The 19,011-nt window shown below is 41.7% G+C and overlaps 1 protein-coding gene across 5 annotated transcripts in view; it reads left to right on the top strand.

The window, feature by feature from the left end:
- The window catches only part of LOC123500624 (meiosis regulator and mRNA stability factor 1-like), a 121,345-nt gene that overhangs the window by 35,760 nt on the left and 66,574 nt on the right, over positions 1-19,011 (top strand). For 4 of the 5 annotated variants that reach the window (XR_006673411.1, XM_045249283.1, XM_045249284.1 and 1 more), the window contains exon 8: positions 12,220-12,453. The exons of the other annotated variant lie outside the window; for it this stretch is intronic. Coding sequence is in view for 3 of the 4 variants with exons in the window: in XM_045249283.1 (XP_045105218.1) it covers positions 12,220-12,453 (234 nt within the window). In the remaining variant the exon portion in view is untranslated. The remainder of the gene's footprint in view (positions 1-12,219; positions 12,454-19,011) is intronic. 5 annotated transcript variants of the gene reach the window in all.

The following is a 19,011-nucleotide window of genomic DNA, read 5'->3' as shown; positions in this document are numbered from 1 at the left end:
AATGATAAGTGATACAGGAACATGTCTGGAAGAAATGTTGGGTGGCTGTGAACGAACTATAATGATGGGAGATTTTAATTGTAAAGAGGTGTGTTGGGAGGACTGGTCAATGGAAGGATCAGAGACAACATGGGAAATACACTATTGACACTGGCAATGGAAAATGTGTTAACTCAGTGGGTCAAAGAAGATACTAGGTTTGGAGGAGAGGAGCATCGTCAAGACTGGACTTGGTCTTTAGTACAGAGCCAATGGTCATTGAGGAGATGAGGGTGGAGTGCCCTTTAGCAAGAGTGATCATGCAGTTTTGGAGTTCAAGGTGATAGACGAAGAGAAATCTAGAAGAAATGAAGAATATAAAGTGGGAAGATGGAATTATGCCAAGACAGATTTTGGAAACCTAAAGAAATTCTTTCAAGAGACAAATTGGATGAAATTCAAGAGTGCTAAGGAGCAAATGAAAAGTGGAAGGAATTTATAAAAATATACAAAGAAGGTGAGAAAAATTTGTACCAATAAGACAACATAGAAGTTGGAAAGCAGGACTGGTTTAACGATAGATGTGAAAAGGCTAGAACAAGAAAAGAGGATGCATGGAAGAGGTGGAGAAGGAAAAGACGGATTAAGCAGTGGGAAAGTTACAAAAGAGCAAGAAATGAATATGTGTTGATTAGAAGAGAAGAAAGAAAGAAACAAGAAAAGGATATAATTGATAAATGTAAAGACCAACCAAGGCTTTTTACAGACATGTGAACAACAACATCAAAAATAGAAAGTATTGAAAGTTTAGAAGTAAATGGAGTATGCAGTGAAGATCCCAGGAAATGGCAGAGGCTATGAATGGATGCTTTCGGAAGGTATTCACAAAGGAGACTGCTTTTGACAAACCACTGGTAATGGAACAGAAAGGGATTATGAAGGAGTTTCAAGTAACTGTGGAGGAGATCAAGAACATGATGGGGAGTTTAGAAGTGAGAAAAGCTGTGGGACCTGATGGGGTATCAGGATGGATTTTAAGAGAATGCAGGGAGCAATTGGCAGAAAAAGTTTGTGAAGTAATTGATGCCTCATTAAGGGAAGGTGTAGTGCCCCAAGACTGGAAAAGAGCTAACATTGTCCCAATCTATAAATCAGGTAACAAGAGACCCATTGAACTATAGACCAGTGTCACTTACAAGTGTGGTAGCTAAGATGTGTGAGAGGGTGGTGAAGAATAGATGGACAGACTTCTTGGAGAAAAATGACATACTTTGTGAGTGTCAATTTGGTTTTAGAAAAGGCGTTCATGCGACAAACCTGATATGTTACTATTCGAGGGTGATAGATGTAATACAGGAAAGAGATGGTTGGGCTGATGGAATATATCTGGATTTAAAAAGGCCTTTGATAAGGTACCACACAGAGACTGATCTGGAAACTTGAAATGGTAGGAGGAGTGCATGGCAGTTTACTAAAATGGATGGAAGACTTTTTGGTAGGAAGAGAAATGAGAACAATAATTAAGGACAGACCATCAGAATGGGGATTGGTGGAGAGTGGAGTTCCACAGGGATCAGTGTTGGCACCAGTAATGTTCGCAGTCTACATAAATGACATGGTGGATGGGGTGTCCAGTTATGTGAGCCTATTTGCAGGCGATGCAAAATTGTTAAGAAAAGTGAGATGTGACAAAGATTGCGAACTACTCCAGGAAGACTTGGACAGAATATGGAAATGGAGCTGTACATGGCAAATGGAGTTCAACACGACAAAATGCAAGAAAATAGAGTTTGGCAAGAGTGAAAGAAGAATCAGGAGTATGTACAAGATAGGAAATGAAGACATAAAACCAGTCATGAAGAAAAAGACCTTGGGGTGACAATTACCAATGACCTATCGCCAGAGAGACATATAAACAAAATAATTGGAGAAGTATTGAACTTATTGAGGAACATAAGAGTGGCGTTCGTATATCTAGATGAAGAAATGATGAAGAAAATAATTACTGCAATGATAAGACCGAGGCTTGAATATGCAACAATACAGTGGGCTCGAACTTAAAGAAACACATAAGGAAACTAGAGAAAGTACAGAGGGCTGCAACAAAATGGTGCCTGACTTAAGAGATTTGACTTATGAAGACAGACTGAAAAGAATGCAACTTCCAACCCTGGAAAACAGAAGAAAGGGAGACCTGATAGCAATATACAGAGTGATGATTGGCATGGAAAAAATGGATAGGGAAGATCTGTGTATGTGGAATGGAAGAATGTCGAGAGGGCATGGGAAAAAACTAAAATGGCCACTTATAGGAGAGATGTGAAAAATATAGCTTCCCTCATAGAAGGGTGGAAGCATGGAATAGTTTAGACGTGGAAGTGGTCAGCGCAAGGAATATTCATGATTTTAAGAAAAAGCTGGACATTAATAGATATGGAGCGGGACAACACGAGCATAGCTCTTTTCCGTATGTTACAATTAGGTAAATACAATTAGGTAAATACACACACACACACACACACACACACACAATGAAGAAATTAATTAGTATGGTAATTAGACCAAGATTGGAATATGCTGGAGTGGTTTGGTCCCCTTATAAAAAGAAGCATATAAGGAAGTTGGAGAGATTGCAGAGAATGGCAACAAAAATGGTTCCGGAATTGGCAGAAATGACCTATGAGGAGAGATTAAAAGAAATGAATTTGCCTACCTTGGAACAAAGAAGAGAAAGAGGAGATTTAATACAGGTTTATAAACTGTTGAATGGACTGGATGAAGTGGATAATGAGCAAATGATGTTGAGAGAGGAAAACTTAAGTAGAACTACAAGATCGCATAGTAAAAAGATAGCCAAGGGAATATGCTTGAAGGATGTGAAAAAATATTGTTTCCCACAAATATGTGTGGAGGTGTGGAATGGTTTGAGTGAGGAGGTGGTGTCAGCAAGGAGTGTGCATAGTTTTAAAGGAAAGTTGGATGTGTGTAGATATGGAGACGGGGCCACACGAGTATGATACCCCGGCCTTGTAAAATTACAACTAGGTGAATATAACTAGGTGAATAGACAGTGGAGTTCCACAAGGGTCAGTGCTGGGTCCCATCATGTTTTTGATTTATGTTATTGATATGCCAGTAGGAATTGACAGTTACATGAACATGTTTGCAGACGATACTAAAATTATGAGGAGAGTAAGGAATGTGGAAGATTGTAACAAGTTACAGGAAGATCTTGATAAAATATATGAGTGGAGTAAGGAGTGGCAGATGGAATTTAATATAGACAAGACCCATGTTATGAAAATGGGAAGAAGTAGATACAGACCAAACAGGGATTACTGGCTGGGTGATGAGAAAATTAAAGAGACCAATGAGGAGAAAGACTTAGGAGTAACCGTGCAAAACACCTTGTCACTGGAGAAACACATTAACAAGATTTTTTTGGAAAACATACAACATGCTTCAAAATATTGGCCTTGCATTTCACTACCTAGATGAAGGAATGATGAAGAAGATATTATGTACCTTAATAAGACCCCAGTTAGAATATGCAGCATGTGTCTGGTCACCGCATATGAAGAAAAATGTGAAGAAGGTGGAAAGAGTACAGAGGCTGGCAACAAGGATGGTACCAGGACTCAGGGAGTTAGACTATGAGGAAAGACTGAGGAAGCTGGGGCTGACCACATTAGAAAAGAGAAGAACAAGAGGAGACATGATAACTGTATAAATTGGTGAACAAGATTGACATACTAGACAGAGTTGATAAAGGTGACCACAAGTAATCATCTCCGAGGACATGGAAAAAAAGCTAATAAAGGACATCTGTCTAAATGACGTGAGAAAATACAGTTTCCCGCATTGTAGCATTGATAAGTGGAATAAACTGAGCAGTGATGTCGTTGACACGGTGTGTGTCAACCAGATGAAAGAGAGATATGACAGGAATGGACAAGGAGACAGATCACAGAGAGTTTAGCTCGGGCCCTGTAATACACAAATAGGTAAACACAAATAGGTAAACACACACACACACACACACACACACACACACACACACACACACACACACACACACACACACACACACACACACACACACACACACACACACACACACACACACACACACACACACACACACACACACGTACACACACACACACACACACACACACACACAGAGTACACACACACACACACAGACACACACACACACACATGTACACACACACACACAGTACACACACACACACACACACACACACACACACACACACACACACACACACACACACACACACACACACACACACACACACACACACACTCTCCTGACCTCACTCGGACGTGTGACCTTGTGCGCTCTCGGGCAGCCACGGCCAGCCTGTTGGCATCCCCCCCTCCCCCTTTGTATAAGTTATTAATAGGTTAATTAGTGCTCGCCATAGTGTTATAATACAAACAATTTTGGATATTATAAGTGAGTGCACGTCTGGACAAACAGTGAAATGAGTGCTGCAGTGCTAAGCTACGGACGCAATGCCCTTCTGCGCCGTGAGACGTGAGGCTGGGTACCCTCCATCAGAGGTCATTCAACGCCTCAAAAACTTAGTTATTTCGGAATCGTGGATCCAAGGGAGGAAGGAGTGTGGTGCGTCCCATTAAAGTGATCACATCTACCGTAAGGAAGGGGCGGAAGGTTGAGGAGAGGAATACAAACACTTCAAGTTTCGCGTGTGGTACAGTCTTCCTCTCCTCCTTTCCAACGTGACATCACTGGCGAACAAGATGGACGAGTTGATAGTGTCAGTGAGATCTAACTGTGCAGACATTGTGGCGATCACGGAGGCGTGGCAGATAACTCCTGAGGTGTGTATGATTCAAGATTTCCAGCTGTTCCACCACCTCAGGAATCAACGCAGGGGGGGAGGAGTGGCCCTGTTTGCCGCTCTGACCTCAGCCCCTCACACCTACACGTCGACGCCCCGCCGGATTGAGGCCCTGTGGGTGAGGTTACCCCTGCCACCCCGCAACACAGCCTCCATCATTGTGTGTGTTGTCTACCACCCTCCACGGGCCGCCACTGCACGGTTGCTCACTGATCACATCATCGAGACTGCTGATGCTTTACGGGTGAGATTTCCTGCTGCCAAGCTGGTAATCTGTGGGGACTTCAACCGCTTGGATATCAGTGAAATCCTGCACCAGCTACACCTCACCCAGGTCGTGGACTTCCCCACCCACCACCAGTCCACCCTCGACCTTATCATGACAGACCTGAGCCAGCAGTACTCGCCTCCCAAGCCACTCCCCCCCATGGGACGCAGCACCCACCTCTCCATCCTGTGGACACCCACCCCCACTACCTCGGTTCCCAGGTCAACTGTCACCAGATCCCACAGGCCCATGCCTGACTCTGGAGGTGGAAGACGTCCACACAAAATGGCGGAACTACTTCACTACCACAACGGAAGCGTTCTACCACTACTTTCCCACCAAGGACATCACAGTAGACCCATCTGATGCCCCTTGGATGACGCCCTGTATCAAACGACTCCTTCGTCAGCGTGACAGGGCTTTCCACTCTAGCCCTGACCAGTACAGGAGTTTAAGGAACAGAGTTATCAGGGAGATCAAAACAGCCAAGGCAAGCTACTACCCAGACAAAATTCACCATCTCAAGCTTACTAACAACAGACAGTGGTACGACAAGATTAAGTCTTTGTGTGGTTTACAAAAGCAAGCCTCTTCTCTTCCTGTGTTTCACACCTTTCACCTGACAGCGGCCGAAGAGATTAACGGTCACTTGCTGCGATCTGTCAGACACTCCTCCCTTCACTCCACTACTCTCCCAGCCTACCTCCCTGCCTCCTCCCCTCCACCCCTTGTCCAGGAGGTTGATGTTTACAGGAAGCTTCTTAAATTTAAACTAAACAGATCCACCACTCCCACTGACCTCCCCATCAAAATTTACAGAGAATTTGCCCCAGAACTTGCCACACCCTTTGCTCTATCATCAATGCCTCCTTGCTCAACATTCCTGCCCGATGACTGGAAGACATCTTACGTCACCCCTCCCAAAATTTCTAATCCACAGTCACTGAATGATCTAAGACCAGTCGCCATCACCCCATACCCAGCCTTATCTGTGAAGATTTTGTTTTCGACTGGGCCTATAACAAAATTTGTAACTCTATTGACACACAACAATTTGGCAATATTAAATCCACCTCCACATCTCACTACCTTGTCAGCTTCCTGGAATTCGTCCACAGCCACCTGGACAAACGCAACACTTCTCTAGCTATTGCTTTTGTGGACTTCAGAAAGGCCTTTGATCTTGTTGATCACACTGTTGTGATAAATAAAGCCATCACTCTGGGCCTCTCTCCTACCTGATAGCGTGGCTGGCAGACTTCCTCACGGGAAGGCGTCAGGCCGTTCGTTATCAGGGCTCTGTCTCCTCTTTCCAACAGCTCACATGCGGGTCCCTCAGGGGACCAAGATGGGTCCCCTGTGTTTCCTCATCCTTATCAACGATGCTCGTCCACACCCCCACCGCTGGAAGTATGTGGACGACTGCACCGTGGGCGTGCCGTCAACAACACCAACCCAGACTTCTCAGCACTGCAGTCCACTCTAAACCAACTACAGACGTGGACGGAGGACAACAAATGACCATCAACCACACCAAGACCGTGGTGATGCACATTTGTACCTCCACAGCAGCAGTTCCCCCTCCCCAGCTTTCTGTGGGCCCTCACTCCCTCCAGGTGGTCCGCAGCACCAAGCTTCTAGGTGTCTTGGTGGATGATCAGTTAACATGGAAGCAGCATGTTTCCAACATCATCAGGTCAGCCTCATATAAAATCTATTTACTGCGCCGACTCAGGTCCCTGGGAGCACCGGCAGATGAGCTGAGGGGTGTACCTCATCTTTATACTCCCTAAGCTCATGTACGCCGCCCAGCGTGGTCCTCCTCCTGAACCTCACACAATGACAACAGCTGGAGAGGGTTCAGAGGAGGCGTTCAGGGTCATCCTTGGGCCTGCCTACAGGTCCCACGAGGACGCCTGACCTGCCTGAGTCTGCCGAGGCTGGCCACAAGACACCAGGAAGCCTTGGAAAATTTGGGAAGGACTGCTGCGTCATCCACGCTCCGCCACCTGCTACCACCCGACGTGCCTCCCCTGCTCGCGCCACCGACACCATAATCGCGTGGCGCCTTTGAGCACCAGCAAGCACGGATCGGTACCGCTCAGCGGTGCCCACTATTGTGCGAGCTTTAAATAAATAAGTGAATTTCAGGTTAAGTTTATCCATAGTTAGGTTAAGCATTTTAGTTCATTGTGGTATTGTCCCACCCCTGTACATTTTCAGTGTATTTTTTACATTGCCTAATTAATAAACCGTTTATTATTATTATTATTATTATTACACACACACACTGCAGTACATTTATATATATATATATATATATATATATATATATATATATATATATATATATATATATATATATATATATACAGCTAGCTAGCTAGCTAGCACAGACATTACAGGCAGTCATTTATTTCAACCCCTTTTCATAATACACAACTTTGACATTGGTGTTTAGGAAAGAAAACCGAAACTCTCAAAAAAGTTGTATGAAATCAGTTTTTGCTTATCGACAAGTTATATAAATAACTCATTCATCAGTGTTTCCTTATCCCTAAAAGTACAGTACAGTAAGCCCCTGCACTTGGTGAATCTCAACTTGGCAAAATTCACTTTTGGCAGTAGGGTGGCCATGGACCACTTGAGTGCACACTTGGCGATTTGAATTCAAACTTGGCGGTCCTCTGGCAACTGCATGGCGAACCACAGGGCTCCCCGGTGACATCAGACCTCTCTCTAAAGCTATCAGAATGTAGAGTGAGAGTCCCCTTCAGCCATTTTGTTTGTGCTACCCTCTGTTCTGCTAGCGTGGGAACGAATTCTGGCGATTTACCACCACCATGGCCTCTACCAGTGCAACAGGTGGTACCGGTGGGGGTAAGGACAATGGTGGTGGTGGCAAGGATGAAAGTGGGTGAGGGCAACGGGTGGAAAAATGGGAGTATAGATGAGGAAAGCATCACAAATCTAATATATGAAGGCAAAAGATTTTATTTCAGCATGAAAGATGGTATTATAGGGGTCAAAACAGGGACTTTGGCAATAACCAAAGACTGATTGAGGCATTTTTATGCAATTTATATGATATAAAGAACTCGTGCTTGGCAAAATTCGCATTTCGCGGTAGTTTCGTCAGACAAATTAATTCGCCAAGTGCGGGGGCTTACTGTACTTATTTTTTTATAGGTTATATGATATAGGTCCAGTTAATACATAGTTTACTGGAATATGTTTATATGTTTTTGGCAATTTATGTGGGAGTTTTGTTAATATTTTGATATACAGGCAACCCCTGCTAAATGAAGGGGTTACGTTCCTAAAAACCCTTCGTTAAACGAAACTTCATTAAGGGAACCGATTATAACAAGTTTAACCCCTAACTTGAACTTCCATTGAGAGTAAACAAAGTGAGAGTGCATCATACTACAGTGAAAAGTTTAATGAAAGTGAAAATTATGAAGTTAAACATTTAGGCAGTGTAATTTAAGTCATTATAATGTACACTAATGTATGTGTGTACGTAACTTTATAATGTTGATGATCTTAAATTTATGAAGGGAGGGGGAGTGAAACGGGAAAGACACTAACCGGTAACCTGTGGAATGTAAACAAACGGCGCATCATTGTATCACATAAAAAACTTATGTACCACTTTTCCACAAGGCTTTCCATTTTATCCATTGTAGAGTCACGAGTTCAGGTGGTTCTTTTAGCTTGCAAGGAAGATACGGTCTCACCGATCTTCTTGATAGAGTCTATTGACTTGAAAATAGTAGAGACAGTAAATGGAATCAAGATGGTGGCGAGCAATGCTACTCGTATTAGTTTTCTCGCCTTTAGTGTCTGTGAATAATATCCAGCTTCACTTTGAGAGTAAGAGACTTCCTGGTCTTCTTAGCAATACTAGGTGACATTGCAGGGCGTTTTGGTGGTAAGTTGAGCGAGGGAAGACAAGCTGCTGCTGACACTGTTATTGTTTTGAACAGGAGAGTGAGTGGTGCGCATGTTGTCCATGAGAGCCGCTGGTGTGTTCAAAAGCCTGTCGGCTTGCGTGATTTCAAACTTGGAAAAAATTACCTGGATAAAACTTCATTAAAGCGAGTTTGGTGTTCGTTAAATGAGCAGATGGTAGTAAAATGAAACCTTCGTTGTAGCAAAATTTCGTTGTGTGAACCTTCGTTAAGCGGAGGTTGCCTGTACTGCTGTGGAAAGAAAATAAATAATTTTTGAAATTAAAGAGATTCCTTGAAAATCAGTTGTAAACTGGCTGTGTAGATTATATATTTAAAAAAAAAGAAAAAATAAAGGAATTTAGATATAAGAAAAAAGAAAACTATAGTAATTCCTCAATAACCTGAGTCATGATCTGATGAATTTCAGATAAAATAAAGCTTCTGGCATTATCCAATTAACTTGATTCATTTAACTAATTCTTGTTTAAAAGCTTTACCGTTTAGTGCTGAGAGATGAAAGCAAAGAAAAGCAAAGTCTGTTAATGTAGGTCTGGCATGTTCTGGCAGGAATATAGTAGCTGGTGATGAATCAGATTTCCTGTCCAGCTAGTATGTTACAAAGTCTCTTAAATTATGTGTTCCCCTTCCAGATTCTCTCTCTCTCTCTCTCTCTCTCTCTCTCTCTCTCTCTCTCTCTCTCTCTCTCTCTCTCTCTCTCTCTCTCTCTCTCTCTCTCTCTCTCTCTCTCTCTCTCTCTCTCTCTCTCTCTTGCTCTCTCTCTTCTTGCTCTCTCTCTGCTCTCTCTCTCTCTCTCTCTCTCTCTCTCTCTCTCTCTCTCTCTCTCTCTCTCTCTCTCTCTCTCTCTCTCTCTCTCTCTCTCTCTCTCTTTATTTTTTATTTATACAATAATGCAGTAAATACAAGAGCAAGTTACATCGTACATTACATACACTTAGCAACTTTAAATAACTAAAGGGCTATTTTTAGTGCACCCTATCTAAAAGTTAAAACTCTTTAACTCTCCCGCCAACACAAAAACCAGTCATTAATAGTTTTCTTAAAATTCTGCAACGAGCAGTCACTTATATCCAGTTGTGTGGCTAGAATAATGTTCCACCATCCTACGTAAGTATTCACAAAATGTCGCTGGTGGTGCCACGTTCTGCATCGGGGGTGCAGGAGTTCCTTGGGGGCGAGGGTGACAGCTCGGGTGTGCACTTCAGCCAGTCGGGATGGCTGTTGGAGCGCCTCTAGATGGCTCACGTGACACACGTGCACCTTATACACAATGGTGATTCCCGCCACGTCCCTCCGGTGTTGAAGAGTGTGGAGGCATGGCTCCTGGCCGGTGTTATTGCCTTTAATGAGTTGCGCTGCCCTCTCCTGCACTTTATCTAAGAGAGCAAGGTGCGGGGGGCGCCTCCCACGCTAGGCAAGCGTACTCCAGCGAGGAACTAACTTGAGCTTTATACAGCAGCTCTAGTCCCTCACTGTCCAGGAGCCATGATATCCTCCTCAGAGAGGCCAGCTTCCCCGATGCCTCTCTGGCAAGCCGCTCAATGTGCATCCTGAAGGTCAGTTCGCGGTTGTAGGTGACCCCCAGCACCTCCACCTCGTCCTGCGGCGTTAGTGTTTCCCCACTGAAATCAAGTTGCAGGGCTGGCCTCGACCTGGAGGCAACGAGCAGCTTTGTCTTTTGCGGGGCGAATCTCACTTGCCATGCACTGCCCCAGGCTGTGATTTGTCTCATCGTGTTGCTGAGTTGGGACATTGCAGCGGCTTCTTCCCTGGAGCTGAAGCTATGGGTCAGCGTGATGTCATCTGCGTAAGCCCTGGTGTTTGGGAGGAGGTGCAGCAGGTCATTTATATACAGGTTCCATAACAGAGGGCCGAGGCAGCTCCCCTGAGGGACACCTGCTTTGAAGGGCTGCACCTCAGACTCTTGTCCTCCAACAGTCACTCAGGTATCTGTCACTCAGGTAGTCACTGAGGAGTGACAAGAGGGCCCCGTTTACTCCTGCAGCACGTAGTTTGTTGACCAGAGCTGCATGCCACACCCGGTCAAAAGCGCCCTCAATGTCCAGCGCCACGACGGCAGTGGCCTTGCCTTGATTCAGGGCAGCGCTGAGGTCTGTTGTTAGCAGCAGGTGCAGGTCAGCCGCTGACCGACCCTGCCTGAAGCCGAACTGCCTTGTACAGATAAGGTGGTGCCGCCGAGGTGCTCAGCGATTCGCGAGCCCACGACGGTCTCCATCACCTTACTCAGTACAGGCAGCAGGGAAACAGGGCGATAGTTTTTTGGGACACTTTTATCACATTTTTTATGCACTGGCACAACACTGCTGGTTTTCCATATTTGTGGCCACGTACTGGTCTGAAAGCACTGATTGAACAGTGCGGCGAGTGGGTGGGCCAGTTCACTAGCACACTGACGAAGCAGTCGGGGGCTAATTTTGTCCGGCCCCACAGCCTTTTTTTCGTCCAGGTTCAGCAGTACCTTCCTCACCTCTATTTCATTTGTTTTTACTGTCATTATTTTGTCCTGCACTATTTCTGGGAGAGTGGGAGGAGCTTTTTCAAGGTTGGGGATGCACATTTTTCCGGCAAAGTGTTTTGCCAATACTTTTGCCTTGTCCTGGGCAGTATGAGCCATGCTGCCGTCCCCACGAGAGAGGGATGGTAGTGACTGTTCGTCCCTTTTTGTTCTTTAACTATGCTCCACCACCTTTTGTCCCCACTTGGCCGCCTTTCAGTTTTCCCTTGAGGTTCTCTCGCCACCGTCCAGTAGTCCACTCCTGAGTCTCTCTCTCTCTCTCTCTCTCTCTCTCTCTCTCTCTCTCTCTCTCTCTCTCTCTCTCTCTCTCTCTCTCTCTCTCTCTCTCTCTCTCTCTCTCTCTCTCTCTCTCTCTCTCTCTCTTATATAACCATCATCACACACTCGACTCACTAGCATCTCTTCATGATCTTTAGTTACAAATATGGATGTTCAATTTTGTTACTATTTTTTATTTTTATTGATAGTGCTTTAAAGGATCATTGGAAGCCTCTGAGACCATGTAATTTCTTGCATATCTAGTTAATTTAGTTTTTTTCTGTTCTGGTTATTAACATGTTGTTCTTGCAGGTGTATGATGATGATGATGAAGGGGAGAAACAGTTGCAACTCGTTGAACGTGAACGTATTAGGGTGCTGGGAGAGCAAGTTGGTGCAGTTGTCAGAGGAGCACCCTGCCAGGCTATAAAGATTTCGGCCCTAACTCGAGTATTTACTCGGTACTATGGATGCTCTCTTAAACCCTCACAGTATGGATCAAGTTCCCTAGTTGAATTGATTGGAAAACTTCGGAATCATGTTAAGGTAAAATTATATGGTGTGTGTTTTTGCATATGTGTATGCATATGTATCTACAAGCCTTTTTGTGTATGCATGAGTATACATTCAGCTTTCACCTTTATATTCAATAATTTGTAGATTAGTACCAGAAAGGAAAGGTATGCAGATTAGATTTCTCACGTATTGCCACCAATTCAAATCCTGCTTGCATAACAGCTCACTATGACACACACACACACACACACACACACACACACACACACACACACACACACACACACACACACACACACACACACACACACATTGAGATGGATAGAAAATTATTTGAGGGGGAGAGAAATAAGGACAGTAGTTAAAGATATGAAGTCCAAGTGGAGAGCAGTAGAAAGCGGAGTGCCACAGGGGTCAGTATTGGCACCAATACTTTTCCTCATTTATATTAACGACATGCCAGAAGGAGTGAACAGCTACATAAATTTGTTTGTGGATGATACGAAACTGTGCAGAGTTATAAAGCAAAAGGAGGATTGTGAAATACTGCAAGAAGACCTAAATAAGATCTGGGAATGGAGTAAGAAGTGGGAAATGGAATTCAATGTGAACAAAAGCCATGTCATGGAAATGGGAAAGAGTGAAAGACGACCTGTGGGAATCTATAAGATGGGAGATGGTGTAGAACTGGAGAAAGTCAAAAAGGAAAAGGACTTAGGAGTGACGATGGAAGAAAACAATCAACCAGTAAGCCATAATATTAATAGAATTTTTAGAGAAACATATAATTTGTTGAGGAATATTGGAGTAGCATTTCACTACATGGACAAAGAAATGATGAAGAAATTGATAAATACTATAATAAGACCTAGATTGGAATATGCAGGAGTAGTGTGGACCCTTCATAAAAAGAAACACATAAGAAAATTGGAGAGGCTACAAAAAATAGCTACAAGAATGGTCCCAGAACTTGAAGGGATGACATATGAGGAGAGACTAAAGGCTATGGATCTACCAACCTTGGAACAAAGAAGGGAGAGAGGAGACCTGATACAAGTCTATAAATTGATCAGCGGAATGAACCAAGTGGATAATGAGAAACTGATCTTGAGAGAAGAATATGACATCCGAAGCACAAGATCGCATAGTAAAAAGCTGAGAAAGGGAAGATGTCTGAGAGATATTAAAAAATATTGTTTCCCGCAGAGATGTATTGAGATGTGGAACAGTTTAGATGAAGAAGTAGTGTCTGCAAAGAGTGTACACACTTTTAAAGTAAGATTGGATAAGTGTAGATATGGAGACGGGGCCACACGAGCATAAAGCCCAGGCCCTGTAAAACTACAACTAGGTAAACAACTAGGTAAATACACACACACACACACACACACACACACACACACACACACACACACACACACACACACACACACACACACACACACACACACACACACACACACACACAATTAGAATTAAGAGATTACATAAGGAAAGAAAATCCAGATATTGTATGCCTGGCTGAAACAAAACTAAATGAGGCAATCATAATAGATTTGGATAATAGGTATAATGTATGGAGAAGAGACAGAGTGGGAAAAGGAGGAGGAGGAGTCATGATAATGTTAAGGAAGGAGATAGTGATAAACCAAGTGGAATGTGGGAAGGAAAAGCAGAAGTATTGTATATTAAGATGCATATTAATAAAAAAGAGTTAACAATCATTGTAACATATGTGCCACCAAAAACAAATTCATGGACCAATCAAGAATATAAAGACATGATAGATGACACAATAAGGAGTCTAATGAGAATCGTTAAAGAAAGGAGAAAAGTGATATTAGTAGGAGATTTCAACTGTAAAGAAGTGGACTGGGAAAATTATGAAAGTGGTATGGGGAAGAAGCCTGGGAGAAAGATTCTTGAACCTAATGATAGACAATATGATGGACCAGAGAGTAAAGGAATGCACAAGATTCAGAGGAAACGACGAGCGAGATTGGACCTAGTTTTACAAGGGTATACAAATAAATGACGATATAAGATATAAGTGCCCATTGGGAAAGAGTGACCATGCAATATTAGAAATAGATATAGAAGAAGGAAAGGAAGATAGAGATGATTCATACAAAGGAGACCGATTAAATTACAGAAAGGCTGATATTGAGAATCTCAAGAACTATTTTAAAACGTAGACTGGGAGGAGATGGAAAACTCAGAGACAATGCAAGACAAATATAACTTATTTTTGGAAATATACAAAACAGGAGTCAGGAATATGTCCCAAAATATAGACCAAAAGAAGAAGGAAAGAAAGATTGGTTTAATGCAAGGTGTGCTAGGGCAAAGGAGAAAAGAGATGGAGCATGGAAAAGGTGGAGGAGAAATAGAATCCAACAAACAAGGAAAACTTCAAGGCAGCGAGAAATGAATATGTTAAGGTGAGGAAGGAAGAGGAAAAGAACTTGAAAAGATATTGTCGAAAAATGTAAGGAACAACCAAAATTGTTCTATAGATTCATAAATGGAAAAATTAGGCAAAAGAAACAATAGAAAGGTTAAAAGGAGAGAACGGATGGTGGAAGACCCAAAAGTATGGCAGAACTATTAAATAAAAATTCCAGGAGGTCTTTACTAAAGAATCCAAATTTGAGAGGCCACAGGGTAATAGAGAGACAATCTATATGAAAGAGATTAAAGTAACCAAGCTTGAAATAAAAGAGTTAATGAAGGAACTGGATGAAGAGAAGGCAATGGGACCGGATGAAGTCTCAGGCAGAATACTGAAAGAATGTAGGGAAGAACTAGCAAGTCCTATATACAACATCATAAAATGCTCAATAGAAAATGGAACAGTGCCAGTAGAATGGAAAAGAGCTGAGGTGGTTCCCATATATAAGAGCGGAAGGAAGAAGAACCTTTAAATTACAGACCGGTATCACTAACTAGTGTAATATGCAAGATGTGTGAAAGAATAATAAAGAAACAATGGATCGAGTTCCTTGAAGACAACAAATTAATATCAAATAGCCAATTTGGTTTTAGAAAAGGACGGTCTTGTGTAACTAATTTATTGAGTTTCTATTCTAGAATAGTTGATAGAGTACAAGAGAGAGAGGGATGGGTTGACTGCATCTATTTGGATTTAAAAAAGGCGTTTGACAAAGTGCCACATGCAAGATTACTGTGGAAGTTAGAGGAGAAGGGTGGCTTAAAAGGAAGCACATTGAGATGGATAGAAAATTATTTGAGGGGGAGAGAAATAAGGACGGTAGTTAAAGATATGAAGTCCAAGTGGAGAGCAGTAGAAAGCGGAGTGCCACAGGGGTCAGTATTGGCACCAATACTTTTCCTCATTTATATTAACGACATGCCAGAAGGAGTGAACAGCTACATAAATTTGTTTTGGATGATACAAAACTGTGCAGAGTTATAAAGCAAAAGGAGGATTGTGAAATACTGCAAGAAGACCTAAATAAGATCTGGGAATGGAGTAAGAAGTGGGAAATGGAATTCAATGTGAACAAAAGCCATGTCATGGAAATGGGAAAGAGTGAAAGACGACCTGTGGGAATCTATAAGATGGGAGATGGAGTAGAACTGGAGAAAGTCAAAAGGAAAAGGACTTAGGAGTGACGATGGAAGAAAACAATCAACCAGTAAGCCATATTGATAGAATTTTTAGAGAAACATATAATTTGCTAAGAAATATTGGAGTAGCATTTCACTACATGGACAAAGAAATGATGAAGAAATTGATAAATACTATAATAAGACCCAGATTGGAATATGCAGGAGTAGTGTGGACCCCTCATAAAAAGAAACACATAAGAAAATTGAGAGGCTACAAAAATGGCTACAAGAATGGTCCCAGAACTTGAAGGGATGACATATGAGGAGAGACTAAAGGCTATGGATCTACCAACCTTGGAACAAAGAAGGAGAGAGGAGACCTGATACAAGTCTATAAATTGATCAACGGAATGGACCAAGTGGATAATGAGAAACTGATCCTGAGAGAAGAATATGACACCAAGCACAAGATCGCATAGTAAAAAGCTGAGAAAGGAAGATGTCTGAGAGATATAAAAAATATAGTTTCCCGCAGAGATGTATTGAGACATGGAACAGTTTAGATGAAGAAGTAGTGTCTGCAACGAGTGTGCACACTTTTAAAGTAAGATTGGATAAGTGTAGATATGGAGACGGGGCCACACGAGCATAAAGCCCAGGCCCTGTAAAACTACAACTAGGTAAATAAGTACAACTAGGTAAATACACACACACACAGACGAGACGCGGTAGAGGAAGGACGCAATACCGTCGCTCCCGAGAATCAGCTGATCTTCACTACCTTTGTTTGGGTTTACAGTGGCCTTGGCGATAAGTGAGGACTCATTTTTTTTTCATGAATACAGTGTTAAATAATAATGAGTGAGAAAGATATTCCATCAAAATGCAGGTATGTGACAAGGGAAAGAATGAAAGCTGATGATGACAATGTTGGTGAGGGAGAAAGAGAATTTGAAGGCTTTGATACGGCGCAAACTTCACTATTTGATAGAGTCTTGACTATCAAACGTAAATTAGATAAATTGATAAAGGAGAGTATGGGAATGAAAGAGAATGAAGAACAGGATAAAGAGCTCCAGAAATTGAAAGAAAGGATAAAAAGTGGAAGAAAACGAAACTAGGCTAAGAACCGAAAATGAAGAATTAAAAGTGCAAATAGCGAACTATAAGAAATTGATGGAAGAAGGATTAGGTAAAGCCAAGAAAGAAAAGAAAAGCTAAAAGATCTAGTTAAAAAAGAAGAAGAAAGAGTACAAGACGTGATTAAAAAAGAAGTACAAGCATGGAGAATCCAAGATAAGAAAGACAAGTAATAATTTCAAGAAGTATTTCAAGAACAGTTAAAAGAAAGAGATGAAAATATGACAAGCAAAATGATAGGAGTCCTCAAGAAAAAAGAAAATTTAGTAAGAGAAATTGCGGAAAAAAGAAGAGTGTAATTATTTTTGGACTGAAAGAAAAAATGTTAAATATAGACCAAGAAGGGAAAAAGACGAAATGAAATCAGTAAAAGACCTACTAAAACATCTGAATGACGAGGATAGACAGAACTTAGAAGAGGAAGTAGAAGAAATCCATAGAATGGGACCATATCAAGAAGGAACAGTGAGACCAATTAAGATATTACTAAAATCACAAGCAGCAGCAGAAGTAGTACTATATAGAAAAACGAAACTCAGAGAAACAGAAGGTTGCAAAGATATATATATATAAAGAAAATAGAAACGAGGAGGAAAGGAAGAGACACAATGAACTGGTGGCAGAAGCAAGAGAAAAAATAATGAAAGGTCAGAGGAGGAGAAGAAGGCATTTTTTTGGAGAATTATAGGAGACAGGATAAGGAAATGGTATATAAAAGAGAAAGAAGAGAAAAGAATGGAGCAAGTTTAACTAAAATGATAAGAACAAGAGATTAAAAATTATGTATACAAACATAGATGGGATTTTATCTAGTAAATTAGAATTAAGAGATTACATAAAGAAAGAAGAACCAGATATTGTATGCCTGGTGGAAACAAAGTTAAATGAGGCAATAAAACAGACATAGATAAAAGGTATAATATATGGAGGAGAGACAGAGTGGGTAAAGGAGGAGGAGGAGTCATGATGATGTTAAGGAAGGAGATAGTGGTAAATCAAGTGGAGTTTGGGGAAGGAAAATCAGAAATACTGTATGTTAAGATGCATATTAACATAAAGGAGTTAACAATCATTGGAACATATGTGCCACCAAAAACAAACTCATGGACTAACCAAGAATATAGAGACATGATAGATGACACAATAAGGAGTCTTATAAGAATCATTAAGGAAAGGAGAAAAGTGATATTGGTAGGAGATTTCAACTGTAAGGAGGTAGACTGGGAAAATTATGAAAGTGGTATGGGGGAAGATGCCTGGGGAGATAGATTCCTGAACCTAATGATAGATAATTTGATGGTCGAAAGAGTAAAGGAAAACACAAGATTCAGAGGAAACGATGAGCCGGCAAGATTAGACCTAGTTTTTACAAGGGATATACCAATTAATGATGATATAAAATGATTAATAAAATTGATGATGATAAAAAAATAAGTGCCCATTGGGAAAGAGTGACCATGTAATATTAGAGATGGATATAGAAGAAGGAAAGGAAGATAGAGATGAATCATACAAAGGAGACCGATTAAATTACAAGAAAGGCTGATATTGAGAATCTCAAGAACTATTTTAAAAACGTAAACTGGGAGGAGATGGAAAACTCATTAACGGTTCAAGAAAAATATAACTTATTTTTGGAAATATACAAAACTGGGGTCAGGGAATATGTTCTGAAATATAGACCTAAAGAAGAAGGAAAGAAAGATTGGTTTAATGCAAGATGTGCTAGGGCAAAGGAGAAACGAGATGGAACATGGAAAAGGTGGAGAAGAAACAGAAATCCAGAAAATAAGGAAAACTTTAAAACAGCAAGAAATGAATATGCTAAGGTGAGAAAGGAAGAAGAAAAGAACTATGAAAAGGACATTGTCGAAA

The sequence above is a fragment of the Portunus trituberculatus genome, unplaced genomic scaffold (assembly GCF_017591435.1).
Source record: "Portunus trituberculatus isolate SZX2019 unplaced genomic scaffold, ASM1759143v1 PGA_scaffold_452__1_contigs__length_1072529, whole genome shotgun sequence".
In the NCBI taxonomy this organism is placed as follows: Eukaryota; Metazoa; Arthropoda; class Malacostraca; order Decapoda; family Portunidae; genus Portunus; species Portunus trituberculatus.
The sequence above is the reverse complement of the archived record's forward strand: the minus strand, read 5'-3'. Positions and strand labels throughout refer to the sequence as shown.